Here is a 15713-nt window from a genome sequence, read left to right as displayed (position 1 = left end):
ATGTTTTGGGGAGACGTACTTACTCGATGGCCTGCTTGTCCATCAAAATTGCAAACTATGTGGCTTGCCAGGAACGATATACACACTCCTTGTGGGAGGCTCTGTACGATCAGCGTACAAAACTGGACCCTGGGGAGTTTTTGAAAAGATTTGAAGCTGTATTTGCAAAATCTACTGCGGCCACTCGTCAGCAACTCGCTAATGCGAAGCACTTAGCGGAGTCAGAATCCCGGACACTGACTTCGTCGATTACTCTAAGACGGCACGCCTGGCTGCGAGCTACGGGCTTACAGCAGGATATGAGGGATAGGATTGAGAATCTTCCATTTGATGGTGCGGGCCTGTTTTCAGACAAGACTGATGAGAACATGGAGCAATGGAAGAAATCGCAGAACACTGCACGCTCTTTCACCAACCCTCGATCTACTAACAGATACCACCCATATGGCCAGTACAATCAGTATCAAAGGCGCCAGGGCGGTTACCGACAGTCGGAAAAAAGGGACTTTAGACAGCCTTTCCAGCGGTTTGGGAATAGTAGCAAATGCCCATATTATCCCAAGAACAGAAACAACCAGTCAGGACAGACTAAAAGAGCACCTCAATCCAAGCAGCAGCTTTGATCTGGGGGAGAGCCCACTACCATCATGCGACCTGCCCCTACGAAACAACATCGAAACAAGGAATTCCATCTCCTTGAACTTTGCCAGAGTCAACACCAAACTGGCAAGCCATGCTCAAGCGTGGCACCACATAACATCAGACCAGTGGGTTTTATGCATAGTGATGATGGGCTATGCGCTAGAGTTCGAGGAGTACCCTCCTTTTCTGGGTGTAAAGTACACCCCGGAAACCCCTGTCTTGAGGGAGGAGGTGGAAAAACTTTTGAAGAAAGGGGCGATATCGCCAGTCCAGTGGGCTCTCAGCCAGTCAGGCTTTTATTCTCGCTATTTCCAAGTCCCCAAGTGCGATGGGGGCATAAGACCTATTATGGATCTTCGGGGCCTAAATCAGTACATCGAAGTAAGGAAATTCAGGATGACAACGTTGCAAGCCATCCTTCCGCTCCTTCATGGGGAGAACTGGATTGCAACACTCGATTTGAAAGATGCTTACTTTCATATAGGCATTCAGGAGAACCACCGCAAGTTCCTTCGTTTCACTATGGGAAGCGAGGTCTATCAGTACAATGTCCTACCCTTCGGCCTGGTCACAGCCCCACGCGTGTTCACGAAGTGTGTCGCGGTGATAATAGCTTATCTTCGGACAAAGGGGCTGTCAATTTATCCGTACTTGGGTGACTGGCTGCTGACAGCCAATACGCGGGACCAGCTACAAGAGCATGTTCACACGGTAACCTCCCTGTTGAGCGATCTGGTCGTGAACATCAATTGGGAGAAATCCTTTCTACAACCTGCAAAACGCCTTCAGTATATCGGGGCACTTTTGGACATGACGGCCCAGAGAGCTTTTCTGCCAAGGGAACGGTTTTCGCGCCTGAAGACGCTCATCCACATGTGTCAGAATCATCTGGTACAAAGGGCAAGGATTATTCTCGGCTTGATGGCGTCCTGTACAACCCCATTTTTGTATGCGAGGCTTCGCATGCGCAAGCTGCAACTTTGGTTTTTGAGGGCTTACCGGCCGTTGCTGGATCCGCAGTCCAAGCGGTTAACGCTGCCTGTCGTAGTGCTCACCTCAACGGCGTACGGTTCGAAACGCCGAACCCGACTGCGGCAGTAACCTCAGATGCTTCGCTGCAGGGGTGGGGTGCGTATCTGCTGCAACACAGGGTTCAGGGTCAATGGACGCCAAAAGAGAGTCTTCTGCATATAAATTTTTTAGAGCTACTGGCTGCGTACAAGGCCTTGGTTGTCTTCCAGGAGAAACTCGTGGGACAGACCGTCCAGCTTCAAATGGACAATACAACAGCCATTGCGTATGTCAACAAGCAAGGCGGGACGGTCTCAGTCTACAGTTGTGGAATTGGTGCATTCCACACAAGATCTATCCCATTGCCATTCATATCAAGGGAACTTTGAACGTTTTGGCGGACTCCTTGAGCCAGGAACTAGTGCTGGATCAGCACAAATGGGAGTTGAACCCGGTGATCATGGAACAGATGTTCCAGTCTTGGGACAAGCCGGAGGTGGATCTTTTCGCAACATGCGAAAACAGCAAGTGCGATCAGTATTGTTCCAGGATGGGTGTCGGCCCAGATTCAAAGGGGGATGTGTTTCAGTATCAGTGGAGCCACCAGCTGCTATACGCCTATCCTACTCCAGTGCTGCCCAGGGTGGTGGCCAAGCTCTTACAGGACAAGTCTCAAGCGATAGTTATTGCCCCTTGGTGGCCAAGACAGCCATGGTTCACGCTGCTACTCAGACTGTCTCAGGGCAGGTACAGGAGGTTGCCACTATGGGCAGATCTGATAGCTCAGGACCAAGGAGAGGTGTTGCACCCCAATTTGTCTGTGCTGAATCTCACAGCGTGGAGGATCGGCTTCTGAAGAAGATTCTCCTTAATACCCGTAAGCTATCAACTAGGCGAAGCTATCGGGCAAAATGGCGCAGGTTTGCGGCACATGCTGCCTCAAGGGGCTATAACCCCAAGGAAGCAAGCCTGAAAGCTGTCCTTCTGTACTTAACAACTCTGAAACAGAGCAGCCTAGCAAATGTCTCGATTAAGGTGCATATGGCAGCTATATCGGCACAGCATGATGGGTGGGATGGAAAGACGGTCTTCACATATCCAAGATGTAAAGATTTCATGAGAGGCATCAATAATCTGTATCCTCCAATTCGCCCACCAGCGGAGAAGTGGAGCCTTTCCTTGGTGCTTTCAACACTGACGAAACCACCCTTTGAGCCTTTGGGATCTGCGTCGTTAAAAAACCTAACCGAAAAACTTAACCAAAAAACACTCTTCTTGGTGGCCATCACCACGGCCAGATGAGTAAGTGAGCTGCGGGCACTCCGCATCGATGAGCCTTATACGAGAATATATCCAGAGCGAGTCATCATGCTCTTGGACCCCGATTTCCGTCCAAAGATTGTGATGGATTTTCACATTAATACTGAAATTGTGTTGCCTACCTTTTTCAGAGATCCTACGACTGCACTTGAGCGGGCAATGCATTTGTTGGATGTTCGTCAAGCCCTTCTCTTCTACTTAAGGGCCACTAAGGACATTCGAGGGACTCCCCAGCTGTTTGTTGGCTTGCAGGGCAAGCGTAAGGGGCACTCTCCTACTCGACAGAAGTTGTCCTTCTGGCTGGTGGAGTTAATCAAGTTGGCATATGACCAACAGGGTGTCGTCCCTCCAGCGTTGATTAAAGCACACTCCACTAGGGCTTACGCCACATCTGTGACTCATCTGTCTGGCATTCGCTTCCCGGATATCTGCACAGCTGCAACTTGGTCTTCTCATCAGACATTTGTGAAGCATTATGCTGTAGATCTTCATACGGCCAAAGCTGCTGAATTTGGACAGGCGGTCCTCAAAACGGTGTTACAGTAACTTGCAATGCTTACCCGTCTCCATCTGGGTAGCTTGTAATTCACCCACTCGTTATGAATGTTGGAACCACTATCCAGATAAACAGGTTGCTTACGTGTAACAGATGAACTGGTAGTGGTTCCATACATTCATAAATCCCGCCCGTCCATCCCCGCTAAGACGGTTGCAAGCTACTGTCTATTTACTGACTGTTTTGCACTTACCATCCTGTCCTTAAGCCTGGGCTGCTATGTCGGCCTACAAGAAACTGAAAATGGAGACGCCTAACCGCCGCTAGAGGGTACTGCGGTTGGCGTCGCGAGGAGCTAACGAATTATTCCCGAAGCTGATCTGAGCAGGTGCAGAACCCACTTGTTATGAATGTATGGAACCACTACCAGATCATCTGTTACAGGTAAGCAACCTGTTTATTTGGTAAGTCTTGTGTGTGTTCCAAGTGAATTATCAACCATACTAAAGAATTTTCCTGAAGCAGAACATCAAGTTCTGTCTCGGGGGAATAACCATCAGTCTTGTGGTAAAGAAACTGACAGACAATGGGGCTAGGGCACCCTCGCTTGGCTAGGCTACTCATGTAGAGCACCAGGATCTGTGCAGATCCCTGTGCTCCTGCCCAGCCAAACCGTACAATTAAGCCCAGCTCTGAGCGAAGGGTGTGCAAACCGGCTCAAGCTTGAGCCAGTTCATCATTGAACTTAGCTGGCTTGAGGGCTTGCCCCCGACTTGCCCTTCAGCCAAACCAAACCCAGTTTGGCTTGAACTCAATTTGACGGCTCCCTGCCTCTGCCCAGCTGGTCTGGGGGTTCTAACATTTTTAAAAAAGAAACTGATCACCTCCGCGGGACATTGCTGTGGCCACGGTGGTCTCTGGTGGCACCCCCTCCCTATGAAGACTTTCCCCCACCACCATCCCACTCTTCAATCGAGAGATTGGGGACCATTTTAGTTCATTTTCTGCCTCTTCGCAGTGGCAGTGGCCGTTTTGGAAGAGGTCCAGAACAGGCCTAAAACAGACCCAAAAGGCCCAAACTGTGCCAATTTGAGACTGTGGGAAGGCCGTTGCGGGGGGAGGGGGAACCACCAGTGACCCCTCCCACGACTGTGGTAGCGCCCCCCCACCCCGCCTGAGGCAATGAGTTTCTTTTTTTTTAAAAAAAAATCATTAGAATCCCCAAACCAGCTCAAACTTGAGCCAAACCAGGGAGGGTCTGTTTGGTGGGCGGCAGGGGTGGGGACCAAAACCAAACATGCCTGGTTCCATTCAAGTCTAGTTCAGACTCGAACCAAACTGGGCATACCAGTTTAATGCCCCTACTCTAAGCCTTAACCCAGGTCCCTTAACCTGCTCCCTTAACCCGGCTGCCAGATTGTGTGTCTCCTCAGGCTGCACGCAGAGACTCATGCCTAGAGAGCCTGTCTGATGGGGGAATTCCCCAGTGCACTGTGCTTGGCGCACAGTGCTTTGTGGGATTCCTGGAGGCTGACATCGCAGGCAGGTGGGGAAAAGACTGTTCCAAGCTTACCTTCCCCCACAGAGGACAGCAAAAATGTTACTGGGAACATGGAATGTGCTCCCAGATGATCCACACTGCATCAAGCAGTGCGGATCATCTGGGAACATATTGTTTGTTCCCAGCAAGATCTTTGTTGTCCTATGGGGGGAAGGTAAGCTTGGAACAGCCTTTCCCCAGTCTGCGCACCCACCTGCCTGCGACGTCATGCGAATATCCTTAATGAATAACCTATATTGGGCAGGAGCGATATAGGAAGATGCTGAAATATCTCACACTGCGCGGGAGATGGCAATGGTAAACCTCTCCTGTATTCTACCAAAGACACAACCACTGGGCTCTGTGGTCACCAGGAATTGACACCGACTCGACAGCACAACTTTACCTTTAAAGCCATACAGAATAGTATGCATATAATGCATAGTTGGATTCCCCAGTGCACCGCGCTTGGCACAAATTGCATTGTGGGATTCCTGGAGGCCAGTGTCACAGGCTAGTCAATTAGTGCTATCAGTTGATACTTTTGAGGTATGAGGGTATTTTCTGGGTTGCAAGTTAGTTATTATGTCTTTATTAGAAGACAGAAAAAGTTATGTTACAGTAATATGTCCTGTATTGATAACTGATATATTTGATTATGAATGTGATTTTTTTTAACTTTTAATTTTTTTTAATGAAATCATTCTTACATAGTTAATCACATACAATTTTCCAATACACCAAGGAAAAAAAATTCCAGGAGGGAAGAATGCAGCACAATAAAGAACAGTTTAGTTCATACATTGAGATCATGCAGATTGAATTCAATTTTGTTTCAAATTATGATATTCTAAATTTGTAAACTTCAAAATGTAAATCTATTTCAATATGAAACTCAAGTGCCTGAATTTGAATGAGACCACATATATAAACAGAGGCTTGGATCTCAACTTGCATGAGCAAAGCAGTACTCTCACAAGAGATCTGTTCCATCCCTCATCCCCATGCAGCAACTGGAAAATCCACTGAAAATCCACCCCTGAGGATTGTGTGATGTGCCAGCATGGCATACGGATGCAGGGAGGATGCAGTGGCAGGAAATGGCTGGAGGCACTTTCCGTAAGCAAAGAAAAAAGCCTTGGAGGCTATTCTCACATGCACCTTAACCCAGGCTAGGAGAAGCCCAGCTTGGGGTGGCTGTACATGAGAACCCCTGCAATCGGGCCTGATCCCATCAGGGGAGTGCCACGGAGCCCCACTTGCAAACCCAGCTTTTAGCAAGGGTTAAGGGCTCAAGCATATTGCATGGTGCATTGTGAGACCTCCAGAGGCCAGGACAAGTCATTCTGGCCTCTGGAACTTGGTGCTGTGGCACACAGTGTGGATCATCTGGGAACGCGGTCTGCACTCCCAGCAAGGGTCCAGTACTCGTCTGTGCGGAAGATGAGTTCACTCAGCCTTCCCACCTGCTGCCCTGCCCGCTCGGTCATGTAAATGACCTCTTGGTGTTTTATAGCTGCTTCCCTCACAAAAACAAAGTAACTTTATACTAAGGGTTTATTCAGAAACCATTCCATTTTCTCCTTCCCCTTTCCCTCTCTTTTCCTTTCTGACTCTATCTCCCTCCCACCCCCATATTCTCTATAGGATCCTCACTGGGACAAACTTTAAACAACAAAACATAAAAGATACTGGAAAGAATAAAACACTTGGGTTTTAGCAACATTTTAATAATTGGGTTAAAGAAAACAATTAATTCTTTAATTTATCTTGCAAGATCGTTCTACCATTTGAGATGTCTCAAATGGAAATTCTAATGGTATATTTCTTTGAAATATTCTTAGTACAAATACAAAGAAGGCTATCGTAAGCAACTTGGACACCATGTTGGAGCTCGCAGTATACAAGATGACCCCAAGCTGGTTTTGGCTATGCATGTAGCCAAAATGCAGAGTGACAGGGAGTACAAGAAAAATTTTGAGAAAATAAAGACCAAGATCCACAGCCCAGTGGACATGCTGTCTGTCTTGTTGGCCAAGAACTGCCAGAAGCTGGTCAGTGACATTGATTACCGCCGCTACCTCCATGAATGGACGTGTCTGCCTGACCAGAATGATGTCATCCAAGCCAAGAAAGCCTATGAGCTTCAGAGTGATGTGAGTAAAATAATATATTATTGAAATATTTTACATCATAGCTTTTTGTCTATTGGTCTCTTTAATCCCTGATGACAGGGAAGGAACATAGCTTAATGAAAGAGTATCTACTTGGCATGCAGAAGTTCCTAGGTTCAATCCTTGTCATCTCCAGGTAGGGCTAGAAATACTCATCTGAAACACTGGAGAATTGTCACCAGTCAGAGTGGCCGCCTTCAGGCGTAATGCAGAACCCCGTGTCCAGTGGACCAACGGTTCTGTGCTCCCACCGCTTTCCTGTTCACATTCGGACGTGCAGGAGAGCTGCCTCTCTGCAGTCCACGAGACGGCAGAGAGGCGGGTGGGGTTACTGTGCAGGCTTCCTTCTTGACAGAAGGACAGCCCGAGCAGCCACTCAGACTGTTGTAAGGGAGGAGTTTCCTCCCTCACCTCTGGCTCCGTGGGGCTGAAACTGCGGTCCCAGTGTTCGGATGTAATGCTAGTGCTGCAGAACCGGAGTTGGAGGTGCCCAAACTTGTTCATATTGGAGTTCAGGAAAGTAAACCGCGGGTCCCTTCTCACCATCAACTCCAGTTTTCCGAATTCGGATGTATGTCCAAGGATACCAAAGGTGAAGGGATCTCCGGTTTCCTGTTGTGTCTAAATTTGGTGTATAAGTATTGAGCTAGATGGATCAATGTTCTGACTCAGTATAAGGCAGCTTCCTATGTAACCTTTGCATTTGAAGGATTATTGCTCTTGTTTATATGAATAACTGAGTTGGGCATTTTGCCCTTATACAATTTATGCTTCTTTCCCCTTGTTAACAGATATTAATAGTGGGTCATTAACATGTTTTCACATCGGTGAATACATAGCATTTATTATATGAGCTATACCATGTAGGAAGTTAAGCAGCATTTGTTATGTGGGGTATACTATGTAGGAACCTATAGATAGATTCAGTATTGTTTAGAGCATAGTCAGACTAGTTTTTCCCCATTTACGCATCTGCACCCCAGTGCAGACATCCACATGTACAAATCTCACTGATTTAAAATGTGGACAGTGCTGAAAGTGGACAGCGCTTTCTTAAAATGTGTGTAAAAATGAATGTAAAACAGATATAAATATGTGGAGGAAACAGAACCTTCATCAGCTGGGCTACTGAAGGCAAGATGAAGGCATGTTTAAATTAATCAAATGAAGGTCAACATTTATCATCTCAGTTTACTATTCTGTGATGCCATTTGTAGACAGCAGGAATGCAAGTCCTGTTTTTCCTTCAGTTTTAAAGCAGTCAAGAGTAATTTGGAACACTGCATACATAAACATCTTATTTACAAGAAGATGTAAATAACAACATTGTATTCCTTCTGTACATACAGGCTGTTTACAAATCTGACTTGGAATGGCTACGTGGAATTGGCTGGATGCCGAACGATTCGGTCATCGTCAACCATGTCAAACATGCTCAGGACCTTTTGAGTGAGGTATGAATTCCTTCATAAAGAGATGTGTGTCTGTGTAACTAAACTGAATTATAAAAAACTGAGTGTGTCCATGACTTATTTTCCATTAAGAAAATAATTCCTAATCTTCCTAATCTTTGATGCATTCTTAATCTTTGTTGCAGTTGTTTATTGATGAGATACCTTCTCTTCCTCTCTTTCCACCTGTACCAGTTATCATTCTGTAGTACAGAAAAAGAAAAAGAGGAAGCTTATTTTCCCCACTCAAGCATTGATTAAATGGTCTACTCCTCAGTACTGAGACAGGAATCAAGCCTTGCTTAAGGCCCAAGCGTTTTATTTTTAATAATAATGATGATGATGATGATGAAGTTTGTTCACTAGCACACGAGAGTGATACTAACTCTTCAATGGTAGCTCTGTTACTCAAGATATTCTGGGTAGGAGTAGCAGTATGAGAAAAGGAAAGCAAAAATAGCTTAGAGGAGAAGACACTTCCCTTTCTGAAATATACTTCCATCAGCTTTCCCCCTTTTGTTACGCCAGTTGCTGGGGCAAGCAGTTGTGTGATTTCATTTCTTTTCTTTTCTGCAGAGAAAGTACCGTACAAAAGTTGACAGTCAACCATTTACCCCAGTAGCTGATCGGGTTGATTATATCACTGCTAAACAAGGCGGGGAAATACTAAGTGATGTAAGCATTATGTTTTCTTATTTTCATGTAATAATTTGTGCATATTGTGATGATGCAGCGGTGGGGGGGGGGAGCCCATCTTTGAAGAAGGAAACAATATTTCCCAGATTTTCACAGACTCAAACATAGCACTGGAACTGAGTAGGCAGCCCTCTGAACAAAGGCAGCAGAGAAATCTGATTTCTGGGACACATAACCCATCTGATCACTGGAGTCATTTTCTTGTACAGAGTTCTTGAGAGTTTCTTCTAATTGAGTTCTGAGATCATTGAGTCCTGAACTAAAGCAAAATATAAAAGATACCTTCTCTGCATTTAGCACACTGTGTTGCAGCCTGGTCAAAGTCTAAGATGGAGTATAACTGGAGGTCCTGTCTATAGGCCTGAATTGTGAGCCCCAGATGACCCTGATTAATATTTAGTTAAACTTCAGAGGCAGGATCCTCCGTACCCACATTTCTGTAACAAGTGAAACAGGTAAGGGATTAGCATACCAAACAGCATAGTACAAATCATAACCACTCAGGTGGTAGTGCATTGAAATCAGGTGGGATCAATATAGGTAGAATTTGTGAGACTGGAAGAGGGATCTGTCAAATCAAACCCAATTCCCTAATGAATTGTCAAGATGCATCAGCCCTAAATAATTTCTAATGGGTATCCTTCCTTGAATCAATATTTGTTCACCCAGGCTTTTAATCAGATTTATATTTTCAATACTTAATGTTGGGGTTTAAATTATTTTAATATTAATGATTTTAATATTTAAAGGATTTTAATTGTAAACTGCCCAGAGACACAAGTTTTGGGCAGTATCAAAATATGTTAAGTAAGTGTGTATAATAAATACTGAAAAGGTTTTTTCAGTCTTTCACATTACCACTCGTTAATTCATTACTTCTTGTTCTTCCCTCTGGTGATGAGCAGGGCCTTTCAGTTCATTTCCCTGCATGCCAACTTTTTAAAATGTACATCCCAAAATATTCTTAATACATTGCAGCAAAGACAACAAGAAATCTTAGAGCACATCACAGACTACAAATTAATTGTGGTAAGAGCGTTGGGAGGCTACAGAGTAAACATCCAGTGAAGTAGGGTCTAGCCTACAAAAGCTACTGGCACAGTTGGATTGTTAGTGTCAAACTAGAAATGATGTTAAACATGCCCTTTGTCTTTCTTTTAGGGGTGTGCAATTTGGGTTTTCGGGTGATTCGGCTCGGACCCGAACCGAATCACCCCTGTTCTGTTTTGTGCCTGAATCTGGGTCACCCGAATCACCCTTGATTCGGTTCGGATTTAATCCGAATCCGAATTGATTTGGGGGGGGGTAAAAAGGGGCCCAGGGGCAAAATTTTGGGGTGGGGTGGTAGTGCCCAATGGATAGAGTCTACCACCCCAATTTCAGGGGGATTGGGCAAAGTCCTGATTTTTGGTAAATTTCTGAAATTTTCATGTCTTTGGGGCAGATTGGGGCATATTGGGGCAGAAAGTGGGGCCTGGGGCAGAATAGTGGGGTGGGGTGGTAGTGCCTAATGGGTGGAGGCTACCACCCCAATTTCAGGGGGTTTGGACGAAGGGGAGATTTTTTGAGAATTTTTGAAGTTTTAGTGACTTTGGGGCAGTTTGGGGGCAGAAAGTGGATCTGCCCTAAAAGAGTGGGGTGGGGTGGTAGTGCCTAATGGGTGGAGGCTACCACCCCAATTTTAGGGGGATTGGGCAGCGGGCTGATTTTTTGAGAATTTTTGAAGTTTGGGTGTCTTTGGGGCAGATTGGGGGCAGAAAGTGGATCTGCCCCAAAGGAGTGGGGTGGGCTGGTAGATAGTGTCTAATGGGTGGAGGCTACCACCCATCCCCAATTTAAGAGTGATTGGTCAGGGGGTGAATTTTGGTGAATTTATTTTTATGAGGTTTGTCTTCATAAGGTGAAGTGTGCTAAATTGATTACTTCCTCATATTATTCATAGTAAAGGAAAGTGTGAAAAAGTGAAAGTGGGGTCATGAGAGTTGTTTAATTGAAAAAAAATCTCATTTGCTATGATACAATGAGAATTCACACCTCAGAAAAAACTGAGAAATTCGGGTGATTTGGCTCGTGCCCGAAAAATATTGGGGGACATCAGGGGTGATTCGGTTCGGCCCCGAATCACCTGAAATTGTTCATTTCGGGCACAGATCATTCTGTGCCCGAAATTTTTTGCACATCCCTACTTTCTTTTTAAAAACTGCATATGTAGATTGGGACTATGGCCTGGGTTGTTGACTCACTCCCCTCTACGCCATGGCCCAAACAAAAATTATGTCCCCAAAGGTGCTGTTTGCCCATGAGGGAAGGTGTTATATGCACCAATAGCAGAGCTTCTTTCTTGGAGTAAATGGATGTGTGTGTGTGTGTTTCATTGGTATCGTAGTGTGCAGTGGGGACAGGGTTGTGACATGGTCCCGGTCCAGAGTAGGGTCTCACGTTGCTTTTAAGAAAAAAAGAGATGAAGAGATGCAACGTGCATGATAGTTGTTAATAATAATAATAATAATAATAATTTGATTTCTATACTGCCCTTCCAAAAATGGCTCAGAGCGGTTTACACAGAAAATAACAAACAAATAGTTGCATCTAGTGTGACTGAATCTTCGAGGTGTCCCAGGACCTTAATTGTTGGTCCATTGACAATTGCTGGAGACAGAATGCTGGACTAGATGGAATTTAGTTTAATCCAGCAAGACAGTTTTTATGACCTGTGTTGTTTAAAATGTAAAACTTGCCATTTTGTCTCCCTCATTGTGCATGAAGGAGGTGTGCTTTTTAATTACTTCTATGTTTCCCTTACAAAGGCATGACATTCTTCTGAAGCCTACAGGGCATATTTCTGTGCTATCCTCAGTCATATTCTCCTATGCAATCAGTGCAGATTTATTTTTTCTGCACAAAAAAGTAGCTTTACTGTATGAGTCCATTTATAACTTCTCAATCTACAAGGCATTTATACAACCTGTTTTCCTTTTTCAGGTTAAGTACCACCAGGAATGGAATAAGATCAAGACAAATTACACACTAACGGAGACACCACAATTAGATGCGGCTAAAGAAGCAGCCAGGATTCTTAATCACGTATGTCCTTTCCACCCAGGAACACTGTAGAGCTGCAAGTTTTAGATACTTGTCTAACTTTGTAGGAGTCATTGCAAGTTACAAAAAGTGATGCTGAACTGGTTTTAAGCAAAGTCTTTACAGTTGTAGATAGAGATATATGAGCATAAATGGAACTCCATTACACTCAGTTCTTCTAGCCAGTTCTGTTTCTCATGAGTGGCGGTAGCTCTTGAGAGTTTCAGAAGTCTTTCCCAGTATTCCGACCTGAGATCCTTTCAATTGGAGAGCCAGGGATTGCATCTGGGGCATTCTACATGCAAAGCATCTGTTGTGCCACAGAGTTAAGATGCCATTAATAGATAGGGAAGGGACCGTAGGCACATTGTTCTAATCAGAATGTTTGCAGAATGTCTGTCTTCTCTTGTTTTTGTAAGTAGTTACTGTAGACATTAAAGTAGTAAAGTGGCATAAAATAGAATGTATCAGCATTGTGGTGACTCTGGCTGACATCCAGACTAACACTGCACCCATGCACACAGTGCAGTGGGGGAGGGGAGATTGTCCACACTCTTCCTTGCATTCTGCAGTCTCCTGTGCCTCCCAAGACTATGTCACTGAGGGACCCAGCTTCAGGACTATGTCCCTGAGGGTCCCCATCCCGGCTGTGAAAACACTGAACAGGATCTATGAGTCCTTCAAAATAGGATGGCATGATAATATGTTTTACATGAATGAGTTGGGTGGCATAAATTTGGGGGAAAACAAACCGAGGAGTGGGGGCGGAACTGAAAGGAGAAGGATTTTCCAAAGCATGAACATTTCACTTTTAGAGTAATAGAAGCAATTCTACTCTGAATTTCTGCAATATATTTATGAAAACAGTGACAAATGCATTGCTGCAGACAGGTTCTGTTTTTTTTTTTTTTTTAAACAATTCTTTCTCCCCCTCAGCATCTGTACAAGGAAAACTGGGAGAAAGAGAAAGCTACTGGTTATCTTTTACCTTCTGACAGTGTGCCTATCCGTCACGCCAAGCATTCAACTGATGTCCAAAGTGAGGTAAAATAGTCTTCATTTTTAAAATGACACGGCCTTAGCAGTTGGCAGGTTTTCAAGGACCTTCAAAATGTCTACAGCACATTGTAACCTCCTGTACCTGAAATGCAGCTCAGATTTTTAGTTTTGGGGTCCCATTTTCTTTTTAAGTGTGTGACTTCACCTATGATTTGCTAAATCTTCCCAGAAAATCAGGACACTCAAGTAAATAAAATAATACTAGCTGACCTAGCGCAGAGCATCTGCGCTCCTAATTCTCCCTGTCTTCCCTCCCGCTTCAGCACCATTTTATTCTCCCCCTGCCCCAGTTGGTTCTCCCTCAGTGGCTGGCTGGCCTGGCCGCTGCTTTTCCTCCCTGCCCGGCAGCCCTCCCCACTGGCCAGCCTGGACACTGCTTCTTCTCTTCAGCTCCCCGAATGGTAGTCCTTGGCGGCCGGCTGGCCTGGCCACTGATTCTTCTCCCGGTCAGTGGCTGGCCTGGCCACCGCTTCTTCTCCCCACCCAGAAATCCTCCCTGCCTGGTGGTCTGGCTGCCACTTCTCCTCCCCACCCAGCAGCCCTTCCTGCCCAGTGGCCGGATGGACTGGCCACCGCTTCTCCTCCCCGCCTGGTGGCCCGGCCCACCCAGTGGCCAGCTGGCCTGGCTGCCGCTTCTTTTTCCTGCCTGCTCAGCTGTTCTCTTGGTCAGCAGTTTCTTTCTGCCCGCCCCCATTGCTCATCAGCAGCTGCTCACGAACTCTTGCGAGAGCTGACACACATGGGATTTGTAACGGGTATGCCTTAGAGAAATATATATAAAGAAGATATTACTGTCACTTCTAGTTGTCTTCCACACCACCTCCTGTGGATCTCTGGGGCCTCAGGCTTTCAACACCTGGTTCCTCTTCCTGCAAGTGGAAAGTTCACATGACTTGCCACTCACTGGGGATTCAAGGCCTCTCCTCCATCTCTTCCACAGGACCATCACCCTAGATGCTCTGTCCCTTAAATCAGCCTGTACGCTCTCCATCCTCCTCTAGTTCCGTCCCATCTCCCTTCAAGGCCTTTCCCAGACCTCAGGTTCCCTCTCCTTTCAGTGCAGTCTGCCCCCCATCATTCCTTGCATGTCACTAGCTGGTGACAGCCGTGCCCAGCCCTGCCAACTACCCCACCACAGAAGTGGTGATCAGTGGCAAGTGAACCTGGCCTCCCCGCCACACCCAACTGCTTTCCAGCTGATCAGCAGGGAGAAAACCTGGCCCTGCATATCTCTACAAGAATGTTCCATCAGGTTACAAATAGAAAAGATCCAGTGCTAATATTTTAAGTATCTATTCTTCTCCTTTCAGCTGAAATACAAGGCAGACTATGTCAACCAAAGAGGTCACTACGTTGGAGTTCAGAATATGAGACAAGACCCAAAACTGGTGTGGTTTGAGCATGCTGGCAAGATCCAAAATGACAGGTTATATCAACAGGCATATCACAAAACCAAGTCCAAAATTCACATACCGCCAGATATTCTGTCTGTCATTGCAGCCAAAGACTGCCAGCATGTAGTCAGTGAAATTCCATATCGTCATTACCTTCATGAATGGACATGTCACCCTGACCAGAATGACTGCATCCAGGCAAGGAAAGCATATGACCTTCAAAGTGATGTAAGTAGAACAAAAGTAATAAACCTTTGATAGCTTTGGGCTTCCTTTTGCATAATTTTAAGGGTTATACCTAATAGTGTATACTATTATACCTAATACTGTTTTTTATTGTTTACAGAGTATTTATAAATCAGATTTGGAATGGATCCGTGGCTGTGGTTGGATTCCTTTAGATTCAGTGGAACATAGGAAAGTAAAGAGAGCTCAGGACTTGATAAACAAGGTAAATAAAGTGTCCCCCCCACACACACGTATTCAGAACAGCAGCATCCTTTTCATTTCCCTTAAATTGTATTTATGATCATCTTATCACATCTTTCTGCAGAGAATCTACACAAAAGAGGCAATTGACAATTTTGCCAACTTCACGTCCGTGGAAGATCCTCCAGATGTTGTTTTGGCGAAGGCAAACTCAATCATTCAGAGTGATGTAAGTATCCTTTACACACTTGCTGAGTACAAAAAGTCTTTTAAAAAGGCAATTGTGCTATTTTATCAAAATAGTTGTATGGTTTGATTACTGTAGCACTATGAGGATACTTGTGTGGATTAAGTATTCAATGAATAATCAAGAAAGTATTATTCTTGATCATATTCTATAATGCAAAGTGGTTTGCAAAA

The 15713-nt window shown here is 45.2% G+C and overlaps 1 protein-coding gene across 38 annotated transcripts in view; it reads left to right on the top strand.

Annotated features, from left to right (window-relative positions):
- Window positions 1-15713, top strand: part of NEB (nebulin) — a 268629-nt gene that overhangs the window by 134869 nt on the left and 118047 nt on the right. For all 38 annotated transcript variants that reach the window (XM_053258532.1, XM_053258395.1, XM_053258346.1 and 35 more), the window contains 8 exons: window positions 6854-7165; window positions 8533-8637; window positions 9211-9309; window positions 12313-12414; window positions 13348-13455; window positions 14781-15092; window positions 15211-15315; window positions 15418-15522. In XM_053258532.1, coding sequence (XP_053114507.1) covers window positions 6854-7165; window positions 8533-8637; window positions 9211-9309; window positions 12313-12414; window positions 13348-13455; window positions 14781-15092; window positions 15211-15315; window positions 15418-15522 — 1248 coding nt within the window. The remainder of the gene's footprint in view (window positions 1-6853; window positions 7166-8532; window positions 8638-9210; window positions 9310-12312; window positions 12415-13347; window positions 13456-14780; window positions 15093-15210; window positions 15316-15417; window positions 15523-15713) is intronic.

This window comes from Hemicordylus capensis, chromosome 1 (assembly GCF_027244095.1).
Source record: "Hemicordylus capensis ecotype Gifberg chromosome 1, rHemCap1.1.pri, whole genome shotgun sequence".
NCBI classification, from domain to species: domain Eukaryota; kingdom Metazoa; phylum Chordata; class Lepidosauria; order Squamata; family Cordylidae; genus Hemicordylus; species Hemicordylus capensis.
The sequence above is the reverse complement of the archived record's forward strand: the minus strand, read 5'-3'. Positions and strand labels throughout refer to the sequence as shown.